This window comes from Mustela lutreola, chromosome 13, assembly GCF_030435805.1.
Source record: "Mustela lutreola isolate mMusLut2 chromosome 13, mMusLut2.pri, whole genome shotgun sequence".
NCBI lineage: Eukaryota > Metazoa > Chordata > Mammalia > Carnivora > Mustelidae > Mustela > Mustela lutreola.
The window spans coordinates 3,528,319-3,552,249 of NC_081302.1; the positions used below are offsets into that span (position 1 = coordinate 3,528,319).

The 23,931-nt window shown below is 45.2% G+C and overlaps 1 protein-coding gene across 4 annotated transcripts in view; it reads right to left on the reverse strand.

Annotated features, from left to right (window-relative positions):
• The window catches only part of MYO16 (myosin XVI), a 579,863-nt gene that overhangs the window by 195,146 nt on the left and 360,786 nt on the right, over positions 1 to 23,931 (reverse strand). For all 4 annotated transcript variants that reach the window (XM_059144127.1, XM_059144126.1, XM_059144125.1 and 1 more), the window contains exons 17-20: positions 18,987 to 19,098; positions 15,882 to 15,999; positions 15,011 to 15,082; positions 12,470 to 12,611 (exon numbers count right to left, since the gene is read on the reverse strand). In XM_059144127.1, the coding sequence (XP_059000110.1) occupies positions 12,470 to 12,611; positions 15,011 to 15,082; positions 15,882 to 15,999; positions 18,987 to 19,098 (444 nt within the window). The remainder of the gene's footprint in view (positions 1 to 12,469; positions 12,612 to 15,010; positions 15,083 to 15,881; positions 16,000 to 18,986; positions 19,099 to 23,931) is intronic.

A 23,931-nucleotide genomic window follows, 5' to 3' on the forward strand; every position in this document is an offset into this window, starting at 1 on the left:
TAAAGATCCAGTGATAACCAAACCACGTAAGAAAATAAAAGTTATTATGAGAACTTACTTATTAAAACAATATATTATTGATACAGTTTCAGTGAAATAGATTAAAAATCAGGAGGGGTGAAAAAACATTTCTAACTAATTGGAGATAACTGGGAGTAGGAACCATGGAATATTTGACTAAAAATATAACATTATATTAGTGCTTCCTATAAACAAGTTCCTGATGTACTGAAATCGAAGGGTTTTAGGAAAAAAATGTAAGATGACTTTGAATTAGGAGAAGGACATCACCGATAGGGCCCTAGAGTCCGACAACTGAGCCTCCCTGAACCAATCCCACTGCACATCTCTCCGGGGACATCACCAGGGGACGGTGCAGAACCTGCCACGGTCAGCCTCACGCGTCATCAGGGAAATGCAAATTAATGCTCTCCCCACCATCCTGCCACTAAATATGTACCGGGACGAACATATTAAACATGAATCTCAGGAGACATGCACAAGGATACAGCACTGTATCACTGAGAGGAAAAAATGAAAAGATACTTCAGTGTCCCTCGGAAGAGAAGCAGATGAGAAGACGGAGGTTTTTGTCATGGAAGGAAATTAACGCGGCCCTTAAAAAGACTGAATTAGCTCTTTATGTACCAATACAGAGAACTCTCACCAGCCGTGTGGATTAAAAAGGGGCCTGCAGCATAAACATACTGCATGATAGCATTTCTTCAATTCTTAATGGCTCACGGTGTTATAGATTTGTAATGAAAAACCAACATCTAAACAAATAAAAAAAAAAAAAAAATTGTGGGAAATTTACACGAACTTGATGGCACTGTCGTCTCTGGGGTGGAAGGGGAGGAACAGACCTGTGTTGGCAAACGTAAGGAACTTGAGCTTTTAGCTGCAATTTCCTCTTTCTTCCATGTTAATAAAAATCTGGGGGCGCCTGGGGGGCTCAATGGGTTAAAGCCTCTGCCTTCGGCTCGGGTCATGATCTCAGGGTCCTGGGATCGAGCCCCGCATCGGGCTCTCTGCTCAGCGGGGAGCCTGCTTCCTCCTCTCTCTCTGCCTGACTCTCTGCCTACGTGTGATCCCTGCCTGTCAAATAAATAAATAAATAAACCAAAAAAAAAAAAATCTGAAACAGAAGTGGCAAATGTTAGCAGTGTTAATTCTAGATAGTAGGTAAGTGAGGGCCTTGGCCGTACCCCTCTGTACTTTTCTTGATTAGTACATCTGCCATCTCCGAAAAAAGACCGTTAATGAAGAAAGATATCATATGTTAAGTGAGGGAAAAAAAATAAAAACAGGGTAAGCCTATTTTCACTTTCCCACAAATGCACAGCAGGTGTTTGAGTATTTCTGTGAGACATTTGGGAATTAATAATGTAAGTTCATGTTTAAGAATTAAGTACTTTACATTATAATTGATAAAGTAATGCACAAAATATCATTGTACCAACTCTTCATTACTGATCAACTGATGGTCTAGAAATTTAGGTCATCATTCTTACAGACATCTTTTTTGATTTGTAATATCCATCAAAAGCTTTAAATCTTTATAATCATTTCAATAAATTGTTAAGGGAAAAGACTGAAACTAGTAAGTAAACATTTGGTTTTGAATCAATTCATTTATACTTCCAATCCTTACTTCAGAAGCAAGTTTCACTTTGATCCCAGCTTCGTGTCCATAAAGGACCGCTAATCTCCGTGACCTTTTTTGAATGTTTAACAGGGATTTATAAAATACGTAATAAATGAGAGAGAGAGAGAGGATGAGATGTTACTTAGGATTCCCGAGTGAGTTTCAATCCATCATTTGGTCAGATGTTTTCTTGGGGAAATTACTAATTTGTCAAAATAACAGTGAAAAAACATTGACTTTCTAGATATTTTCTTCTTATTCCACTTTTCTATCACCATGTAGATTGTTTCTTCACTTATTTCAGCCTAAAACAACAACAAACAAAACACCAAACCAAGCCAAACCAAACCACAACCACCACCACCACCACAACAGAGGGGCATTTCAAACTTTCCCTATGATTCTTTGAGCATTGTGGGGAAGATGCATGTGGTTCGGCAAACAGATTTAAATTATTTTCATACTCCTTTGCTTGGCAGTTGTCACTGAGCCCTGTCCCACCCCACGCTGTTGAGAATCACTACAGATCCTCTAGTCAGGGACATGGATAGTCCCAAAGAGCAGAAAACATTTAAATCTGGAGATAGGTGATAATTGAACAAGTTCTCTTCCATACTTGGGGGTGGCACAGATATTCTGAAAAATCTGTCCCTTATTTTCAATAAAATCTTTCCTACTCATTGGACTCAGGAAGGAGGAAAGCACAGCCTACTGTAAGCTTCCAGTTGGAGGGAATGATGGCCAGCCCTCAGGTAAAGCAGAGGAGAGCTTTCTGTAGGTAGCATGGCGTAGTCATGATCCTGCTGGAGCCTTTGGAGATTTTCAGGTCCCTGGGATGCACAATTCTCATCACCCAGGGTGCTCCAATGGCTGTCACTCTGGAGAAGACTACTCTACCAGCTTGTAGCTCAAAGACTCACCCTCCCCAAACTGACCATGTTCCCTTGCAAAAGAGAAAACAAATTAACTTCCCTAAGAACCATTGATAAATATTATGGCTACATCCATAGCCTTTTAAAAGTCTTTTTAAAAAGTCATGGGTTGCACCTGACATTTAAAGGTAAAAAAAAAAAAAAAAAAAAAAAAAAAAATTCTCTGGTTAAATAATTTAAGAACAAGGTAGAATGATATTATTACACACACCCCTGATTGGAATTTAGGTTTATGCCTCACGCGGATCAGAAGGAGGAGGTGCGGAAGTCATGTCAAACGCCGCGTACGGCAGCCAACTAATGACCTAGAGATGGGACCTGGAACTGGTCATAAGTTGGTAGGAGAGTAGAGATTCGGGCAAACACGCAGGCATGAACCGCAAGGCGAACGCTGGTCTGCAGAGCAGCAGAAAGACTCTCTGCCCTCAGCTGCGTTCAGGCCCCCTAGCCCCTTGTACACCGACTTTCTGACTCCCTGTCCCTGAAGGACGAGAGACCCTTGACAAATATGCGGTTACAGTGAAACATCGACTCTATGATGTCTAACCTTCCAGAACAGTCACAAGCTTACTATCATACTAGTGTTTGAAGAATTGTTACTCATCTATTAGATGGTACCTAGGGTATTTTTTTTTTAAATCATACATTTCATCTAAAATTTTAAAAGATAATTTTTAATTTTAAAAAAATCTCAACAAAATCATTACCCAAAAAAAATGGACTGAAAAATCCAGGAGTTCTTGAACTCCTGGTAGACTGAGAACCACACTGAAGGTATTAATTCAGAATTTTTTCATTTCTTTAACCAACAAATTAAGGAAGTATTCCAGCCCAGGCACATGGATTTTGTTTTGCTGGGTGTGGTCTTTCAATCACCAGAAAGTACGTGAGGGACTCTGGGTGTGTGTGTGTGTGTGTGTGTGTGTATGTGTTTACCCCATTCACTGGATTTTCAAATGAGACTCTGACCTACAAAAAGTCACATAACATTTCTTAAGAACATTAAGTGCTACCTGATTGGATCAGAGAGATAAATGGTAATCGCAGCAAACTTGCCTATAAATTCTATATAAACGGGAAAAATATTACTTTCTACTTAAAATCCTTGGAAATCCAACAAACATGTGCATATGCACCAAAAAATACTCAGAATTAATAGTACATGAACTGAATCTTTAGCAGAACAAAACTCAGGAGAATCCCCCCAATAAATGTAAGCCGTATATCCTGCCCACCCCGTTAATCCACCGGATTCTCATTTCAGAGCATGAAGGTAGAGATCAGCCTCCTCTGCCACTCACTGAGGGAGTCTTCAGACCCAATACAGATTATCCAAAATGCTGACATGGGTTTCTTTTTTAAACCAGCCTGCAGAACTCTCCAAAGCTATAATTATATTTTCCCTACAGGAAATATTTGTTCTCTCTAATTAAGGAAGAATAGCACATCTCCTCTGATGAAGGAGCTCGGTGTTTCTGACGATGAACGTCAACTTGCTTGTTACGATCCTACTGCAGATCTCCTATGCTGGTTGGGACGCTCACGTCCTGGGCTGGAGCTGAAGGGACTCACCGGCAATCACCAGGCATCACAACAGCACCTCAAACTTAGGCCCCACTAGACCTGCTCCTCTCTTCTCATTTCAGAGAGCGTGTCGTCAGTGGCGACACTCGGGGAAGCCACCCCCACCAGCGACACCAGCATCCTCGGCAGTGACCCCCGCCAGACCGCTGGGAAGCACACAGGCATTTGGTGACCATGCTGATGGAAATCTTTCCGGACATCTAGCATGTTCCGTGCTGCCTTATAAAATGCTTTTTCCTTACTATCAAAATGTGTGAATTTAGAAGCAGGGTGAGATGCAGAAAATATACTACTGATGGTTTTGGGAACCAAACCATCGAATTGATATGTGAATTCAAAGGAAAAGAAAAAGAGAATAATGTTAAAGAAAATTTCAACTTCTCTCTAAAAGAGTCGAGCTTCTTCTCTCACTGGTGTATCTGTGCAACACCTCTGTGTGTAATTCAAACCCACACTATACATGTCCTGGGTGGGAAAGGGGACATTTAATAGTGTGAGAAGTTTTCCAACTGATTGCTTCTCAACAACCTTTTTTTTCTCTCTCCATATCAATCTATGGATGGAAGGACAGACCCAGCATTTCCCAGGGTGGTGAGCCCTTACCTTCCAGTGAGGGATAAGATGCTTTCATTTTTAAAGCTGAAAGCCTTCATCCCAATTTCACCCCATTCTCTCACCTGTCCCCCTAACCTATCCCTTTCCCCGCTGAGAGCACCAGCTCTCTGATCACCGATGCAATCCTCCTCATAGCCAGAACCCCTCCAGCCACCTCACACTCACCTGTCCACAGAGCTGGTGTCCTCCATGTGAGTTTTTCGTCAAGGAACCCCTACTTCCTGGGAAATACGGTGTCTAAGCCATGGGGACCTCATTTTTGCAACCATCAAGGAGCACACACGACACTCTCAACTAGTTGGGCTCTCTGCAAGGGCGTCTCGGACGTATCCACACAGAGGATAAGGGACAGAGGATGGAGACTGATTGATGCGAATCCACGGTCACCCACTTATTGCAAAGCCTCTGAGCAAAGAGAAAACCCCTCTGAGGTCTGGAAGCGTACATGGAGAGCGATGTTCCTATTTCTAAAGAACAACATATTTCCTCTATTTGGCACTCTTCAGAACACCCAAGGTCACCGAACCAAAATTCAATGGAAGAGATTGGACCGTATCCCGGCTTCCCAACATGCTGTCTATCTGCACCTCTTCCGAACCCTCCGTCTCCACAGACAAATCACCATCAGCCAGGAAGCCTTCCATCCAGCCACACCCACCGAGGTTTGGGGGATTTTAGCCAAGCAGCCATTCCTGCTGTGACAGGCACTGCATGGACAACATGGAGTCCTCTCATTATCCTCAGATGACCCTGGACTCCAACCAAAGCTCCTGGTGGAATCAGGAGGAGCAAGCTTCGATACTCAAGGACTCAGGATGAAAATGAGTCAAATGTTGGTTTGGGCATCTGAAGACATGAGGGGGGAGCTCTTCCAAAGTTTCTATAAGTCACTGAAGCCGAAAGTAACTAATCATAAAGTCTTTAAATGTTTATGTTTAGCTCAACTAAAATATTGTAAGAACGCAATACAGCATAAGCATATTTAAGAAGCCGAACCACTCAGTGCAAACCCCCAAATCTCCATATGTATGCTCAAAACTCCATTTATCTACCGCATACATTTGCATGCCAAATTGTGCTGCCCAGAAGTGTGGATTTCAGAACAAGCGGACGCAAATGAACGGATGGACGAACAAATGAAGGCAGGAACAAATCAGTGCGGGTGTAGATAAATAAAGTGCGCCATCCACACCACACAGCCCGGCTCTTCCCCTCCACCCGCCAACCTTTCACTCTCCATCTGTTTTTCCTCAGGGCGTGTCGAACGGTGCAAAGGAATACCGTCCACGGGTTCTGTTTCTCCATCGGCCCCAGGATTCAGAAGGCGTGATGAAGCGAGTGAAATCAAAGGCAGGTTTCAGCATCCGAGACATGTGGGGAACCGTCCCGAAGGTCCCCACCCCCTCCGCTGTTCAAGAACGTCGGCAAGCAGCCGAGTCCGCACCGAAACTCTGGTGAAGGGACCACGTTAGGAACAAGCAGTCCCAGGAAATGTAACGCCGCCCGTTCAGTCTCAAGTGTCGCATTATGAAGCAGGTCCACGTTTAGGAGCTGCAAAAATCACTTTATCATTTTCTTTAAATCAAGGTATTTATTATTCATTCAACTTCAGCTAGAATCGCCAGCATTTAGCTCATTTCGGAATCACAAGGAAGATTCCTGTTCAAAAATGAGGTGCTGTTTAGAGCCTGCGTCTTGATTAAAAATTATAGAAAGTGAGTAATGAAAGTGTCTGCAAGTCCTCGAGGCACTGTCCCATGCTTGAGTCCATCTCTGCCTTCAACCCAGAGAAATCCTGCCCCAGAATCACACCTGGGAAGCCATGGGGGACCAGGGTCCTGTGTGCGGAGCCCGTGTCGAAGGGACTGCCCCAAGCATGGGTGACACGTGGGGAATGAAAGCCTGCACACCTTCCTCCCCCGCCCCCCGAGTTCTGCGGAAGGAGAGGTCCAGCGTGGGAATGTGTGAGGAGCCAGAAAGGGTCAGGGGTAACCATCCTCCGGCTTTCAAAAAGGCAGGACGTCCCTCACTTCCTGGCCCCTGGCCCCATCTCCCAGGCCCTGTCACACCCCTCTTAGAAGGCAGCCCACTACCGCCCTGGTCCCGCCGGCAGGAGAGAGCACTCTCGTCTTGAGACGCTTTTAATTTCGGTCCCAGCTGGGTGTTTGAGGAGTCTCAGGAGTCTCAGAAATATGACTTGTGAGCAACACGTCTTGGGACCTCCAGCCGTTCTTCCCGGGGTGATGATGTATTCTCCTGACACGACACTCTTTAAGGGAAGGTGAAGCCAGAGAAGGACCTGTGTTTTCCCGACAACCACAAATCGCACATTGTAACAAGGTTGTTGCGCCAAGATAAGTAATAATACCACGGGGGCTGGGGACAATTTTACTTATGTTGACACAATAAAAGAAATATTTTGTAGTGGGCGAACATAACACTGTCCATACTGTGGCCTTTTCAGATGAAATATAAACTTAATGTGTCTCCCTACTAACTTTTTCAAAAGGTTTGTGATTTTATTAAGTAAACGAACAGGAGATACTTAAGAGCAAGCCTTTTCTTTTGGAATGTTCCACTAGACACAGCCAACCCGTATCACGAACCAGAGAAGGCTTTCTACAATGATGAGGCAAAATAATTCATGGGGGTAGGAGGTATGGAGGAACTTTATCCAGATTCCTTTCTATGTCCCACAGGTGGGGGGATGCTTGAGGTGATGTTCTGGAATACAGTGGGGGGACCTGGAAAGGAACCTACGTAGAGCTACAGGAAGACACACAGACGGAGGCACGGGAGGAGACCGTCCCCAAGCGTTCGCACATCACAGCTGCTCTCACGGGGTAGCGCACTCGGGAAGCAGGAGGATCCAGAAGCTGTAGGGTACTGCGGTTTCCTGATCAGGGAAGCTAACTCTCTGGGGGAAAGGGATGCTGGGAACCATCTCAAGGCCTCCTGAGAAGAGTAAGTCGAGAATTTGGTCTGACTGTGATTAATGAAGCGTCTGATGGAAGCCTTCTCCTCCAGGAGAAGAAGGGCGGTGTCCCCAAGAAGGGAGCTCCCACCCAGCTTTGGATGGGCAGGGAAGAATGGAATCAAGGCAGTGTCCCCTGTGGGCTTCACAGTTGCCAATTTCCTACATGCGAGGTTACAAGAATCTACAGAGGGACCTCCGTGTGGTTCAAACATGGGATCTCTATGCCGACACTGGTCATGGGGTGTCAGTGACAATGTAGAGGGGAGTTGAGGCCACGGACTCCCAGACCACAGGGGTCCCCTGCATGTCTAGTGACCATCATATCCTTTCGAAAATAATGGACAAAAAAGACCCAAACCACGCAGCACAGGAGTCTTGGAGCCTATCTGCTTTCTTGCATCAGATAGGCCTTGGCTCTTTCAAGCCAATCGACCTTTTTTTTTTCTTTAAGATTTTATTTATTTATTCTACAGAGAGAGAGAAGAGAGCACAAGCAGGGGGAGCAGCAGAGGGAGAGGCTGAGCAAGGAGCCTGATGCGGGGCTTGATCCTTGGATCGTGACCTGAACCGAAGGCAGTTGCCCAACCACCTGAGCCCTCCAAGGCACCCCTCAAGCCAATCAATTCTTAAATGAGCACTCCCTTCTTCTTAAGTGGAGATCCTTGCCCTGGTCCTGGGGTTTCCTTCCAGGGAGAGAAGCTCCACGGGTTCTAACTCTCCCACCGCTGCAGGAGGTCCTTCCCCTTGGTGTGTGCAGGAGGCGGCCCTCGTGGGAGGCCGGGAGCTCTCCTGCCCGAGGCCGCCACCCCCCGAATGCTGACCGGGCCCACGGGCTAGCCAGCCTGTGTGACTGCAGAGGTCAGAAGCGCTTGCCCCACTCGGGAGCACCTCCCGGCTCTGCTGTCTCCCTCCCAGAACCCACAGAACCCGTGTCCTGGCTCCTCGTGCCATACTCCACTGAATTATTTTAAGAGTCAGACACGAACACGTGCCCGGACGGATAATGCAGTGAACGCCTGGCGCGCACGTGGACGTGCAAGGACTGGAAGTGGCAGCGAGCCCGTGAGCAGGTGCTGGCCAGACGTGCCCGAGGAGCCACGAAGGCCCGGGCCGCGGTCGGAGCGCCCCAGGTCACGGCCGGGCTGGGAGGAAGAGTGAGCTGGCATCATGGAACTCCGAATTAACCCTGTGTACCCTTCACTTCCGAGGCCGAAGTGATAGTTTAGAGAAAGAAATATCCCAGAAAGTGGGTAACAAGCCACAGCTCGTATTTGTGTAGGGATTCTCAAAAGGAGATTCACCAGGAGGGGAATGAAGAAGCAGGACATCCGTGCGCCACAATTTCCCAGAGCTCCTGTTGCTCCCACGATCCCTTGTGTCGTTCTTGGCTGGTTAACAGGATTTCTTCTGAAGCTAGTTTATATGCATGCACTTTTTAGTGTGAGCACTAAAGTTTTAAACAAATAAAGGCATCTATTACATGTATCACATATGTTATTATATGCTATGTATACGATATATTACATATACATCATTATATATGTACATGTATATAATTAATAATTTCTATTACTATATATGTACATAATTATATTGTATATTATATATTATCGTATATGTCTATAATACACATAATACATATATATTACATGTTATATATTATCTATTATTATGTTATATATTATGATACTCTGTATCATGATATTCTATATATTATATAGAATGTGTATATATCTTATAGTATAATATAGTATAGTATGTATAGGGCTATGATATATGATACAGTAATATATGTTGCATATAATACATTATATATAGTAGTGCACATGGTACAAACACATTGTATATACAACACATTGAATGTGTTGGTTCTGTTGCTATTTTCATTAATATTCCTTTTTGCCTACTTGGATCAAACCATTGTCAACTGAGCCTAATAAGTAAAGTTCTGGCGTGTTTTGATTTCTGGAGTGTCCTGACCACAAAGCATGTCCCCTGAACGAGAGCTGTCCCAGCCTTGCTGGTCCCCAGCCAGTGGCGGCCAGTATGTGCAGCCTGGATGGGCATTAAGCCCACAGCAGGCCACAGGCTGGGGACGTCTGCATCTCACTGGCTCGATTCTGGCAGAGCAAATACTAAAAATGGGTTGGTTCATCATAATTAACTACTCCTTACCATCTCTCACATTATACCTCAGGATTTTAACTCAAAAGCGACCCTATTTAGGATCTAGGTAGAGAAAGTAACATCGTTCAAAATGTATAACGTTACTGATACTGTACCTATTTCACTGTAATCCAGGAAATGAGTCCAGCTTTCCAAGAAGAAACATTTCCTCTGATTCAATTTTACTTGTTTTCTTTTACTAACTTGTTAGAGTACATCTTATTTACAGTTATTCTCTCTTGCAAAATTTACCAAAATCAAACAAACAAAAAAAACAAATCTAGTGTGAAAAATACTCCCCATCAACATCCAGAGTGCTCGCCAACTTGAACCCCGGGGATACACATTTTTTACATAACGGTTTTGACACGATTACTCATTCCAAAAACATGAAGGATTCTTAAACAATCAAAGCCTAAGTTTATCCAAATTTTGAGACCTCTCAGACTTAAGAAATGGTTCTGTAAATCTACAAATCCTTCAGCTTTCCATGAATTTCAATGAGTTAGAAATACTACAAACATAACCTTTCTTTGCAGTATTTTAAGACTTAAATTTAGGTTTGGGTGACCCCAGGAGAAACGAGAGAAAAACATGGGAATTATGACTCATCTGAGAATAGTGTGTATTCTAAGTTCAATTTCTAATACATTAAAACATTGCTAATTTCCTGCTCATCTTTGTCCTCATTCATTTGCTTGGTAAACAATTTTTTAAAAAGACAGCACTAACACCATCAATTTACATATTGACACAGTGGCAATATTCCCACCGAGAGGGAAATACTATGTTTTCCAAGGATTGTATTTGTGTATTTTTCTCTGTGTGTGTAGTCAAACATCGAGGCTATGTATTACATATGGATGTAATTTAGGGTTCTGCAAAATTTAAATGCCAAATGGAAGGGTGTCTGGGGGACTCATCAGTTGAGCATCTGACTCTTGATTTCAACTCAGGTCATTATCTCAGGCTCATGAGGTCAGGCACACCCAGCTCTGGGCTCTGTGCTCAGTGCGGAGTCTGCTTAAAATTCTCTCAAGCTGGGATTGGGAGGGAGACAAACCATAAGTGACTCTTAATCTCACAAAACAAACTGAGGGTTGCTGGGGGGAGGGGGTTTGGGAGAAGGGGGTGGGGTTATGGACACTGGGGAGGGTATGTGCTTTGGTGAGTGCTGTGAAGTGTGTAAACCTGGTGATTCACAGACCTGTACTCCTGGGGATAAAAATATATGTTTATAAAAAATAAAAAATTTAAAAAAATAATTCTCTCTCTCCCCCTGGCCCTTCCCCCTCCTCCTGCACTCTCTCTCTCTCTGTGTGTCTTTCTCTGTGTCTCTAAAATCAGTCAATCAATCTTTAAAAAGAAATGTGTCCAATGGAAATTTTCTAGAAGTTTCTATGTGCAGCTGGATTTATAAGATTAATTTTTTTCAATGTCAATTTCAGCAGCACAGCCAACAATTTTAACACAGGATTAATTTGCAAGACTTAGCATATTGATATCATTCTGTGGGTTATCTTCATATTTAAAGGAAAATGACAAATTCACTGACAATAAACAGTTCTAAATCCAAGAATCCTCACCAGACCAAACTCTAAGGCAAAGCTGCTAATATATCGATCATACACACCCCGATGCCAAACCCTAGGCCACACTGTGACTCATCAACCTGCTGTGCAATTCCTATGTGCACGTTCCAGTGAGGACTTCACCATCCCTTTGTCCTTGGTATCTTTCAAGATGTCCACATTTCTTTAAGAACTGTCCATTAATGCATGTTACTTCTAGTGTTTTCCAAGAAACTTCCAAAGGCAGCAATTTTTAAGAATTTAGTGAAGAACTCTATGTGGACACCAAAGAAATTCTCAAAAGGTTTCATTCAAAGACAAGCCTACGTGTGAAGACTTCCGGATGCGCTTCTGTTTTCAGCGACCCACTCAAGGTCATTATCAGTGACAAGAATACCCACACAGTTTTCCACTGACGAGATGCCATGGAGGTCTGTAATTTTTAGATGTTCAAATAATCCTGAAAAGCTACTGCTTGAAAAGTGTTGAAGGCTAGGAATCGAAAGGATTACCACGGAGACCTTTCATCCAATAATCTACAAGTAAGGGAAGGAGAGACGAAGACATCCTAACCAGAAACACACCACCCAGATGGTCCTAAGAGAGGCTTGGACTCCTCAATGAACATTACGTACTTTAGCTGTTCTTAAACAGTCTTCTTCCCAGATTTATATGTTTTTTTACATTCCTTGGTGCTCAGAAGCCACACACACCTGCAGTCCAGAGAGAACGCACGTGATAGGATTTGATTAATTCATCAGCATGTGGGGATGGAGGAAGGGGGTTAAATCCCTATGAAAAAGTCAATCAAACCTGTTCGGTAAAATCACTTGTTAAAAATGAGATGTTTTCACGACAGCATAACTGCAGGAGAGGAGCCCTTTAAGTTGGCTCCCGCAGGAGTAACGCCGAAGACCGGAGCCTGCCAGTCCTACCTGCTGTGCTCATCTGGACTGTAGAGGCCCGCGGGTCCTACCTGCTGTGCTCATCTGGACTGTAGAGGCAACCGTTCATGGTGTTCACCAAGAAGCTAAACAGACGCCCGAACAGGGACTTGGCCAAGAGATCCCGGTAAAATTCAGCCATCTCCACAGTATGTCGCCGTATGATGGTGTCCCCTGCAGCCACAGAAAGGAGAGAAGGGAGGTCACGGCTCCCGCCACGTAGAAGCAGACGAGACCGCGCACAGCCACTCATCCCTTCTCCATCCCCTACACCAGAAGATGTCACAGTGATACGACAAGGCTGAGAAATGAGGTCTCTGCCAGTTGTTCCTTAAAATGTTTCCCAAAGGGACGGCCACATATGCTGAAGTCCTACTTGCTCCCGACACGGAGCCCAGCTTTGGATCTCGAGGCAGGCAGTATAATTTCTTCTCCATTAGGGAATCAGCCAGGGGCGGGGGTGCCCTCTTATCTAGCTTTCCGGTAGCCGCTCACTGGTTTGAATAGAATTGTCCCCAAGGCCCTCAAAAACCTGGTCACCTAAAAAATTAGTCATATTTTAAATATTTTCAGAGACATGGTCTAGCTAACCAAGATGGGAGTGTGGAGTTTGGAACAGGTTGAGACCTTCAGGTAGAAATGTTTATGTCATTCTCTAAGAGATGGTGACTAAAATTTTGAGTGATAAGGTTTTTACAAAAGACGAGAGAAGAAACCAGGGGAGGGGGGAAACAAGTGTAGAAGATTTGGAGCTGAGCCTGTGATCGTTCTGTTGCTAGAGACAGAGAGGAGAGGGGGGTCTAGCACTCATACTGTGTCCCATGGCCAGTATGGGACAACTGGGCCATGCAAACCTGGCCATGCGGCCGAGCAGGGGGTTAAGTAGTTGACAATGTCCATGTGAAGTAACGGTTGCATGAGCGTCGGCCAGCACAGGAGAGCTCCTTCTGAGATAGTCAGATTTAAAAAAAAAAAAAAAAAAAATCAGCAGATAAGGAAGACTCAGAGACCTACAAGTTCAAGGCCATGGAGATCAACAGACAAGGTGACCATGAACACAGGAGTGCCATTTATGACATTATAGAATTAAGGGCTCCAGAGTCCCATGATTGAGGGTGTCGGGTCGCCAACATGCTGGGTGAGTAAGGACACGAGGACGGTGTAAGCAGAAAAATGGGCATATAGGAAATTCTAGATATTAATGGTGAGTTCAAGTTTTTCTTTAAAAAGTCATGAGACATGATGATTTCGGAGAAGTTCAAGAAATGAAATAATTAGATGCAAGGGCTGGTGGGAAGATGGTCCAGAATAAGGCATAAGAGTGAGGCTGGCCTGAACGTGAAGGGCGTGCAGGGTCAGCCTAAAGGCAAGGCTTACTCCGAAAGAGGAGGAAGCATCTTTGAAAGGCTGTGGTCCACAGAGGAACGTCACATTTGCAGAATGTGATTCAGAAGGACTATTCCCGAGGCAGTGCAGAAGGGACATGACCTGAGATGAGGCCAGATAAAGACTCAAGAGGAGGTCGTTCCGAGACGGAGGGAAGAAGGATGCCTTAAGACGTGGAGGCGAAACGAAGAGAAGGCAGTGAGAACCAGAGCGAGCCGGGGAGGAGAGCCGACGTGTGTCTGGTCTGCGCCCGGAGGAGGAGGAGGCGGCGGCATCGAAATGACTTTTGCACCGCCTGGATGATGCGGAGACTTGAAACGTTCTGGAACATGGAGGGGAACCTTCTGGAGCTGGGGGCAGGAATGACCAGCCACGTCCCTAAGCATCTGCCGGTAGGGAAGAGAAGCAGCAGGTCGGACAGTGGTGATTTCGAGAAAACAGATCAGAGAGAGGCTGAGTTCTCAAACTTTCACTAAGAGGGAGGTTGCTAGGGCAGCGGTTTCGGTCCGTATCTCATCAAGACACGGTTTCCGCTGCGGCGCGCGTGGGAAAATCACTCTGCGTGCCCACGGCAGGGAGACGGATGCGCGTGGTGTGTGGAGAGTCACGGCGGGAGGCAGACAGCACGAGAGTCTAGTTCCAAACACGCCCCTGCTAGTGGCCTGATGGGCAAAGTTAGTCTCTTGGAGGCTTCAATCCTCTCATCTGTTAAAAAGAAAACGTGATGCCCACTTCCTAGGGATCTGTGAGAATGTTAAAATTCCAGCATTTCTCGCACTTGGCACAGTGCCTGTCCTCTCCAGAGTGACCAAGAAATGGCAGCTCCTCTTCCGAATCACGCCCTAGAGGAGAGAGGGTGCGCCTCGCTGACGGGGGCACAGGCACACACGGATGGTTCCAATTACTTAACTGAGTACATCCTCTCGGACTGAAGGCCTGATTGGCCTCAAATGACCGATGAGCGAGAGAAGGTGACTAGTTCATCAACACGGTCTCTCCAGACCTCTGAGGGTTCCAACACAGTCCCAGCAAGTGACCCGATGGGCTCCTGATGCTTCTCTCGCTCGGCATGCAGCTCACAGAAACAGTTCCACGGGGTGAGGAAAGGCAGGTTGCGTTTGCTCTCCGTGTCTCGGAGAAGACCACACACTGCCCAAAGGTCAACATCAGAGCAGAGTAACACTTACCTTTCAGATACTGGATGTCGGTGGTTAGAGCAGACAGCAATTCATCGGTTGAAACTTGCAACAATCCAGCCACTAAAGGTAAAGCAGCATTGAAAGCACAGGTCAGTATGTATTTTTGGATGGCGAGGGCATTCCACATTATGGTTATTACTTGCAAGTTTATGGCACAGACCCATCAGGAACTGTGCTGATTACAGGACTCCGAACGAGCGCTCTAATTACCAAAGTGAATTGGAGACACCGCTTCTGGGAGGGACAGCGCTAGCGGGCTCGTGGGCTCCTGCCTGAGATCTGCACATGTCTTCCCTCCCTGCCCTCGCAGACAGCCCTGGATGCTCTTCCCAGCCCCCTGTTGAACTACGTGGATAGGAGGTGAAGACGGCACGCTCGTTGACAATCTGTGGCTTGACAGTATTTTGAAAAAATCTGGGAGTGACTAACAAGGCAATTTCAAAGGGGAGAGAGAGGCTCTTGGCAAGACCTTTGAAAGGAAGTAAGTATATTGTTTAAACTGCTGGGCTAATAGCACAGCCCCCAATACACGGGTGGCAGGGTGGGCCGAGGGTATCCAGCACAACATAAATAAACCCAAGTACCCGCCTAAGAACCGACTCGGTCAGTGTGGGAAGCACGAGAACATCACGTACGTACTGCTATTCATCTCCCAAACCATTTGTAAGAGAGAAGAACAAAGTGGATACAGCTCTTCCATTATTATTTTTGTTATTATTAACATATTTTTTTACCCTTCTGAATTCTACTCTGCAGAAAGGGCGCCCTCCCCAGGGCTTTTCTGTACTCTGTCTCCATCTACCGGCAGGTCTGCAAAGCTGCACACCCGCGAGGTTGATGGAAGCTCTGTTCTACTGACCTTGTTCCAGAAGCTGGAGGTCAGAGACAAATGCAGAGTTGGCCTCAGTCAGAGCCGTGAATCGAATGTCTCCAATGTGTAATATTGCCGCCAGGATCACAAACAGATTCTCTACCTCCTGCGCGTTTTACAAAGACAGAAAACAAGCAGAATTGCTTAGCCGAAAGATGAAAAGGCAAATCCTCTAAAAACCTAATAGCTTAAAAAAAAATTGATGCAGGCCCTGTTGGTGGGGCTGTGATGACTTTTCAGATCTGGAGTGTCTGGTCAGAGGACGGCCCATCTCCAGCTGGAAAACAAAATCACTCGAGTGCCTATTTCCTCTAATCAATGTCTCTGCTCCTTTAAAGAGGGAGAGGAAGTGACTCTCTGACATAAACGGACAGTTTCTAGATAAATCTCGCCCTGAGACATGAATCACTTCGCCCTGATGGGCCGCACGCGTCTTCCCGGGCCTGGCATGGGGCCCCACACTGAGGCTGCGCCCCCAGAGGCCTTGGGCGCCGATGTCCATCTCCCTGTGCTGTCCCATCTGAGCTAAACTGCTGGTGTGATTATAGGACTTCTCACTTCGGCCGGGAAATTCAGGAAGGCACGATACAAACATCTATGCCTAGATTAAAAAATGCTAATTGTTTTTTAAGGTATTTTAAGGAAAAGAGAAAGAAATGGGTGTTGGCAAGAGCTATCTTTGAGCAGAACGGAGAAGGAAATAAGACACTGTCTGCTGCAGAAGGAGATCTGAGAATCTGGAACTCTGCAGAAAGAGAGAAACCAGACCTTAAATTTGGATTATGGACAGTCATTTTGTGGCGACAATGAAAAATCAAGAAAAAGCTGGAGCTGAGAAACACTTCTCTAGAACAATCTTTTAGTATCATGACATTATGAGTGACACTGGTTAAGCTCCATGCTGGGCAAGTGACATAATCTTTTAAATTCTCATTTCCCTAGCCTTTAAGTTTTGAAATAAAAAGCTGCTGCCTGTGACAATTTACTAAAAGCAACTCATACTTTGCTTTATAAATATATAAGTGGGGTGATGTAGCTCTGACTCCCCTCTAGAACTTCTAGTTCTCACCACAAAGTATAACTCTATTTTCTTCAAAATGAGAATGCTGACAAGGACAGTCTCTAAGTAATGTTTAGGTCTAATACTCTAGGACTGTGGCATTACTTACAAACGGTTTTGGTACCCTGCCAACGTCAGGTTATGGTTTCAAATTTTAGTCAGTTATGTTGCTTTGAATAACTGTTTCCTCCTCACGCTCCCTGACAACGGCTCTCCCCCCTTTGTAATAAATACAGTCACTCCTCAGTAGATTTTTCCAGTGCTCCGTGACGCAGGCACTCCAGGGACAGGGTCACGAAGAAGGCTTTGTTGGGACCTTAAGGATCTGAGAGCTTAGCCGTGGAGACAGAGTAAGACCACCAGCCACACTACGAATCACAGCTGAATACTGTGCCCTGTGAGATGAGGGCTGCCGCCCTGTGTCCGTGGAGAGAGAGTGACGGTCGCCGCCGTCCCACTGGACACAGGTAGAAGCTCCTTGATGAGCAAGTCTTCTTCGAGGGCCTCCCCAGCCCAGAAACACCTTGCTTCTAGTCTTCCTGGACATGAGCCATCCCTCCTAAGTGCACTGAAATGTCCCCACAGCCATCAACCTCAAGCATCACAGTGAAAGGATCACCTTCATGTCTTTTGTTAAAATGCACTTATTTCTTTTACCAGAAGGGTTGTTCGATTCTCTTATTAGCTACCTTAGGGGGAAAGCGTATTTTGGTGGCCCTGCCTTTGAGAATCAATCATGGATTTTTAAAGCCCTGTTTCCAGGCAACGGGTACTTCGGTAGAATGATTCCTTACCCGTCTCTATATCCCAGTTTCCTAGAAGGAAGCAGAAATTTTAGGCACAGAAGAAGGGGGAAAAAATAACAAAAAAGTACAACAGTTGCAATCGCAAGGACAGAAAAGTGCAATTGGGTGGGACTCACTCAAAGACAGAAATGTGGAGATCGGATCATCAGAGAGAGAGAGAGAGAGAGAGAGAGAAAATAAGATAGCATGTGACTGCACGGCCCTAGAACTCCCATCTCCGAATGGGCTGAGGGGAAGTGCCCAGAGCTGTTTCATGTAGGCTGAGCCCCGATCTCCCCAGCTTTTCCACACCTTGCAGCCCCGTGCGTGGTATCTATGTGGGCTAGGGAAAAATAAAAAATAAAAACAAAGACCCAAATCCATCAACTAACTGTAAGAAAAGGAAGATCTGTAAATCTATGGCTACATCTGGGTTGCTAAGCTACTGGCATTCCAAAGGTACCGGGAAAAGCCGCTGTGTGAGGGGAAGAGAAATCTGAGGGGTGGTGAGGGGTCTCCGCACTCAGCTCATTTCAGATCTCTGGCCCACTAAACCTATGCTGATTCATTAACCACTGAGCTCACGAGGCTACCTAAATTTAAATTAATTAAAACTAAAATATCCTAAACTTAAAAGTCCACGCCCGTATTCACACTTGCTACATTGTAAGTGCCTGGTCTATCATGGACCTACCTAGGTCCAGAACATTCCCATGATTATAGAAACTTCTACTGCAGAGGAGTGGTTTAAACATTTTAAATTGCATTTTTCTACCTCACGATGCCTGTTGGTATTTGGTAATTCTTTAAGAGTAAAAAGCACATGTTATGTTGCACAGAAAGATACTGTAATAAGTCATCAGTTTGCTTTTCAAAGTGATTCTTGGCTGCCAACCGTTCCCTTAGATTCGCCAGTTTTCTCTGGAGTCGGTCACTGCACGGTTTTTCACCTGTTTGCTCACACGGTTCATTTGGGGAAAGGTCTCCTGGATCGCCCCCTTGAACAGAGATGTCCCCTCTCTGGTCACTGTTTGTCCTTGTGGGACCCACACCCCCGGGCACCATGTCTCCCATGGGAACGAAAACTCTAGGAGGCAGACACTGTGAGGCTTATTCTTGGCCAAATCACGAGTATTCCCACCCATATCCGAAATATGATAGGGACTCAGTCAATGCCGTTGAATGAATAACTTCTGTACGTTAGTAGAAGGTTGGTTTTCTCAGTGGAATATTTACAGTGTGACTCACCAAGTGACTGAAGCCAATGACATTCAGGGCTTGTTTCAAAAGAGTGAATTTCTCCCTGTTCAGAGAAAGCTCTGCTGTTGAGACATCTTCTGGTCGGGTCTGGTTCAAATACCTGTGAGGACAGAAAGCAGACAGCTTCATGGCTTGGCCTGCGGTCAAGCTCTGGCAGTGGAGTCACTTCCGCCATCTATGGTCTCTGGAATAATAGCATCACCTGGACACTGCATACTCTGTGTTTACAAGGCTTTGATACATAATAGCATATGATGTTTCAGGAAGGAAGAAAAAAAGAGTTCTTGTTGTACCAGAACCTAATGACCCTGTTTCACTTGGTTCTCACCTGAGCTGTACCCTTCCTTCCTAAAGGAGAAGGTCACAGAAGTTTTAGGCAGTTCACGTAGGAATCTGCTGGGTCCTGTCCTATGCTTTGTAATTAATACTTTTATTAAAGATTTGTAGTTTAGATTAATTTATTATTTCTTCTTGTCCATATCTCTTAATTATGCGATGGTTGATTAATCTGTTGATTTATTCCTCTTGTGCAAAAATCACATGGGAATCACTTCCCAAACATAGAGTAATAGCAGCTGAGGTTATAAAGACACAGGCTCATCACACAAATGTAGATCGGGGAAGTTGGAGAGCAGAGATGGACGAGAGGGGAGGGCAGAGATACTCAGGGAGGGAACCAAACCCAGAGTGGGTGATGAGAAAAACCTGTGAGACAGGACAAGGCTTCCCTTCCAAGAGCAGACACCTGAATAAGAAATTCTCCAAGCAAATCCAGGACGTAAGGGTGCCCCAGAAGACTCAGCAGCATACACAAGGACGCACGACCTTGACCATGCATGATGTACACAGGGACACAGGTATTTCAGCAAAACTGGAGACTACAGTGAGGGAAGCCAAACTTGATGAGGCTGGAGATGTAGTCAGAGTTTCGTTTCTCTTGCAAAAGAGCTTCCGTTATGTCTTAGAAACAACAGGTAATCCCAAGGGTCTTGAAAAAAAGAAAGGGCAGGATCAGACCGGTGTGTGAAAAAGAGTATTCGGAGAAGCCAGTGAAAGATTCCCTGGAACAGGCAGGGTACTCAGGGCTGGGGGAGCCAGTGAGGCCAGCAGTGGTTAAGAAAAGAAGAGGGATGGAGGTGCCATGGAGGCAGACGTGGCAGGATGAAGGGACAGACCAGATGGAGACGAAGAAGGAAGAGAATCGATGATGCTTTTTGAAGTGACATCTCAGGGATCAGACGGCAGAGTGGGCTCATGCCACCACAGCCTTTCCAGGAGGAGGGGTGTGTGCTTGAGAGAGAAATCTTCTCTTTGTATTAGCCATGTTGACTTTGAACTACTCGAGGAGTTTGAGTAGAATTCCAAAAAATAATTGGCTGGAAGGACCTGAAATTCAGAAAACCCTAGAAAACAAGATCTGGAAGTCATCAACGTGCAGATGACGAAACCCATGTGAGCGGGTGAGCTCACCCCAAGACAGACGCTCAGGTTCTAGGGCTGAAGAAAGAACTGAATGTTCAGGAAGGGAGGAGGAACATCACAATAAGCCAGAGTCATCAAAACAAAAGGCTAACAGTTTTTTAGGACTGTCCGATGGGGACAGAAGAGAGACAACAGAAAAATGGAAATGCATGGTGTTGTGGGGAGGACACGGATGGGTTGGTGTGGAGCAGGTGGGGCTGTGAGCAGGTGTCTCCTCCCTCAGCCCCTGCTCCCAAGCCTACAAGTGACACAGCCAGCCCCTGGGGTGGGGACCAAGAGGGTCTTTGGGACAGTCACATGCTGAGTTGGAAGCACACGGAGCCAGGATAAAGGCTGACAGGAAGGGAGCTGTGGCGTTTCCGAGGAGCAGAAAGTCACGAGGAGGGGCGAGGGGTACAGTGGAGGGTGTACCTTGCACTGCAGGAGGGACACGGCCTCTCGGACCTGCCGGGGAAGGTGACAAATACGGTCTGGAGGCGACCAGTATCTCAAAGCAGGCACTCTGAGGCTAATGTGCTTCTAGGGGTCAGAAGTTGGATTACGAGTTGGGGGATGGGCAGTGGAACCAAAGGAAACGGTCAAGGTCAGCAATATCAATCGAACCTGGGTCATGGTGGTCATTCTGCCTAAAATTTACCAAATCTTAGTGACTCAAATGTCTTAAAGGTAGGAAATCACAACCTCTCTCAGCTCTCCTGCTTCCCACAGGAGTCTTCCCGCCTCCCTGACGCCATCTTTCCTTCCCCACTTACTTGCAGCCCGCTGCCTGGTCTGTATCCCAGCAAGAGACATCACCAAACCCCTTGCAAAGGACAAGGGGCTCCTCTGAACATCCCAGAGTCACATGGGCAAAATACCAGTTTCTTTCACAATAATAAAAAGTCCTCAATTAAGAAGCCCTTAACTGATTGGCCATTTCAAACAGTTCAGCATCCCCATCCCCCATGTCTTGTGTCCTTATGACAGAGAATTTCCAGCAGCTGAGACCTGTGGCACGCAGCCACGAGAACCGGCATTGTGGCTTCCGTTACATTCCGGAGGGAGGAAACCATGTGGCATTAACCCTAGTGGTTGCAGGCGGAATTGTTAGTATGCAATGGTCCAGGGGACACCCACGCACAATCGAGACTTTCAGAGACTAGTTTGCCTGATGGAGGAACGATGTTTGAAAATTGGCTGATTTTCCTCTGTGGCCAGAAAACTTCTTGGCCTGAAAGTGCCCCCCACTCCGCCAAATAGAACTCAATGTCTTCCATGTAAATTTAAACTTTCTCTCACTATTCAATAATGTTTAAAATGATCACTAGAAGTATGGTTCTTCGCTATCTGCAAAATTTCATCCTAAAATGGAAAGGACAGTATCAGGAAAAAAAAAAAAAAAAGAAAGTTTGTTTTTTGGAGATTGAAAGAACTCACTTTCCTTTTGACATTATTTATTAATGAAACCACACACAAGGACAGGGAAATACTTGAAAAATATGCCCAGAAAATATTACAACCAGGAATCTGGAGACTTGGAGTTAGGTCTGATTTGACCCTTATTGATGACATTTTAAGCCTTTACTTTCTTATCTATAAAATGGAGTTTAAGTAGATTAAAAAATTGACTAAAAACATTCTCCACTTCTAGTTCACAATGGTTTTATGAGAATGAAATAAGACACAGTATGGGGTATGGTTTCTACACCCCCACTGCAGGGAGCATGGAGAGTAGGTTTCCTGGAAATACTGTATCTCGTACATATGGGCAGTTTTAGTCAGCGTGCTCTATCATTAATGAAGCTCTTAATCAAATAAGTAATTCAAATAAGGAACATTTTGAGAAATTGTAACAAATGTTATTGGCAGTACAGACAATTTTATACTATAAAATATGTTTTTCTGTTCTTCTACAGATAAAATAGATGAAAGGAATAGATTGTGGTTCTCACTTCTTGGTGCTTTTTTTAGTTTTCTAAACTAAGCAGAATGCAAGGTTAATGACCACATGTGCAATATTATCATGGTATTTCCAGATGTTTCCAACACTTGGAAAGAGCTCCCGACGGTGGTGGGTTATGGGTGACCGACGCTCCTGGGGAAGCCGTACCCCACCGAACTCCTCCCATCATCTCAACACAGTGGCTGAGAACCACCAGAGACGAATTTGTGCAAGTGTTTCATCTGACTGTTTCCTACTTATCACCTAACAATTAATGGTCCCACAATTCCCAGTACTGAAATCTCAGAACTCAATGTGTTTCACAGAGCCTCTTTTATGACTCAAAAGAATACACTGACTACTCAGATAATCTTTTTTTTTTTTTTTAATCCTCTTTCTAACTCGTACATAACTTGGAACAGTAATGTTTGGCAACACACACATATCACAAAGTCCTGTGTCAGAAGCATCCGATATTATCATTTGTTAAACCAAGAATCTTTGCTATTTTTTTTTTTTTTTTGAAGGCTTGGCAAATGGAGGGAATGTCCCAGACGAAACTTCTACCAGGGAGCAGAAGAGGAACATGTGGGTTACATAATGTTAAAAACTATAGATGGATTAATCCTGTTCCACTAATTCTACTTGAAAGGAAACGCAGTGGGTACTAATCATTCTTGACTGTATCTTTTAGAAGCACTGCTTCCATTCATCGTCACGTTGACCTTGAAGAAAGGACCTATCAGTGCACCCACGTAAGGTCTAAGGGAGCTGAAGTTTCTGGAATGCCTCCCAGCTGTAAGTGGTGACCAACACACACCTGGTCTGGAGCCCCCAGGGCTCCCCGAGCTCAGTTACAAGTTTCCTGCAGGGAAGACCAGCCCTAAGCGTATACTGTGGGCCAGACACGGAGTAGCTCCCAGCTCAGGGGAGCACCTGGGAAGTGCTGCTGGGTTCATGCTGCCTCTGTGTAGGGGTCTCTGCTCCTGTGGGGAGGCCTCCAGGGACCAGCCAGGCTGAAGCATCTTTGATGTTACAATGTAATTCAGGGGTGGTGAAAATCAAAGGGAAAGCCATTGCATTGGCTCGTGAGGTAAGGTAAGGAATTGTGATGGTCTAGGTCAGAGAGACCCAAATATACATCTTAACCCCAAATTCACACCACACTACTAAGACAGGCTTAGCATGAGTGAGTAAAATCCCAAGGATTCAATTGCTACAAACAGTAATCTGACCAAAGGCAATATGTAAATTTAGGCTACAGTAATGGTAAATTTATAGATACTGCCATTGTCATCAGCCCATCATTATAAATATTAGATTTTAATTAAAATTTGCTACATAATAGGGTTTTTACATAAATCCAAATTTGCAATGAGAACCTAGAAGGAAGCATGTTTCAGTGCAACGTCAGAAAGTATTTTCTAATAAACAAACTTCCTAGACAGCCATGCACTGCCTCTGAGGTTGTAAGATCCCTGCCGTTAGGAGGTCAGTCGAGGCTCTGTACCCATCTCACTGGGTTTGCTG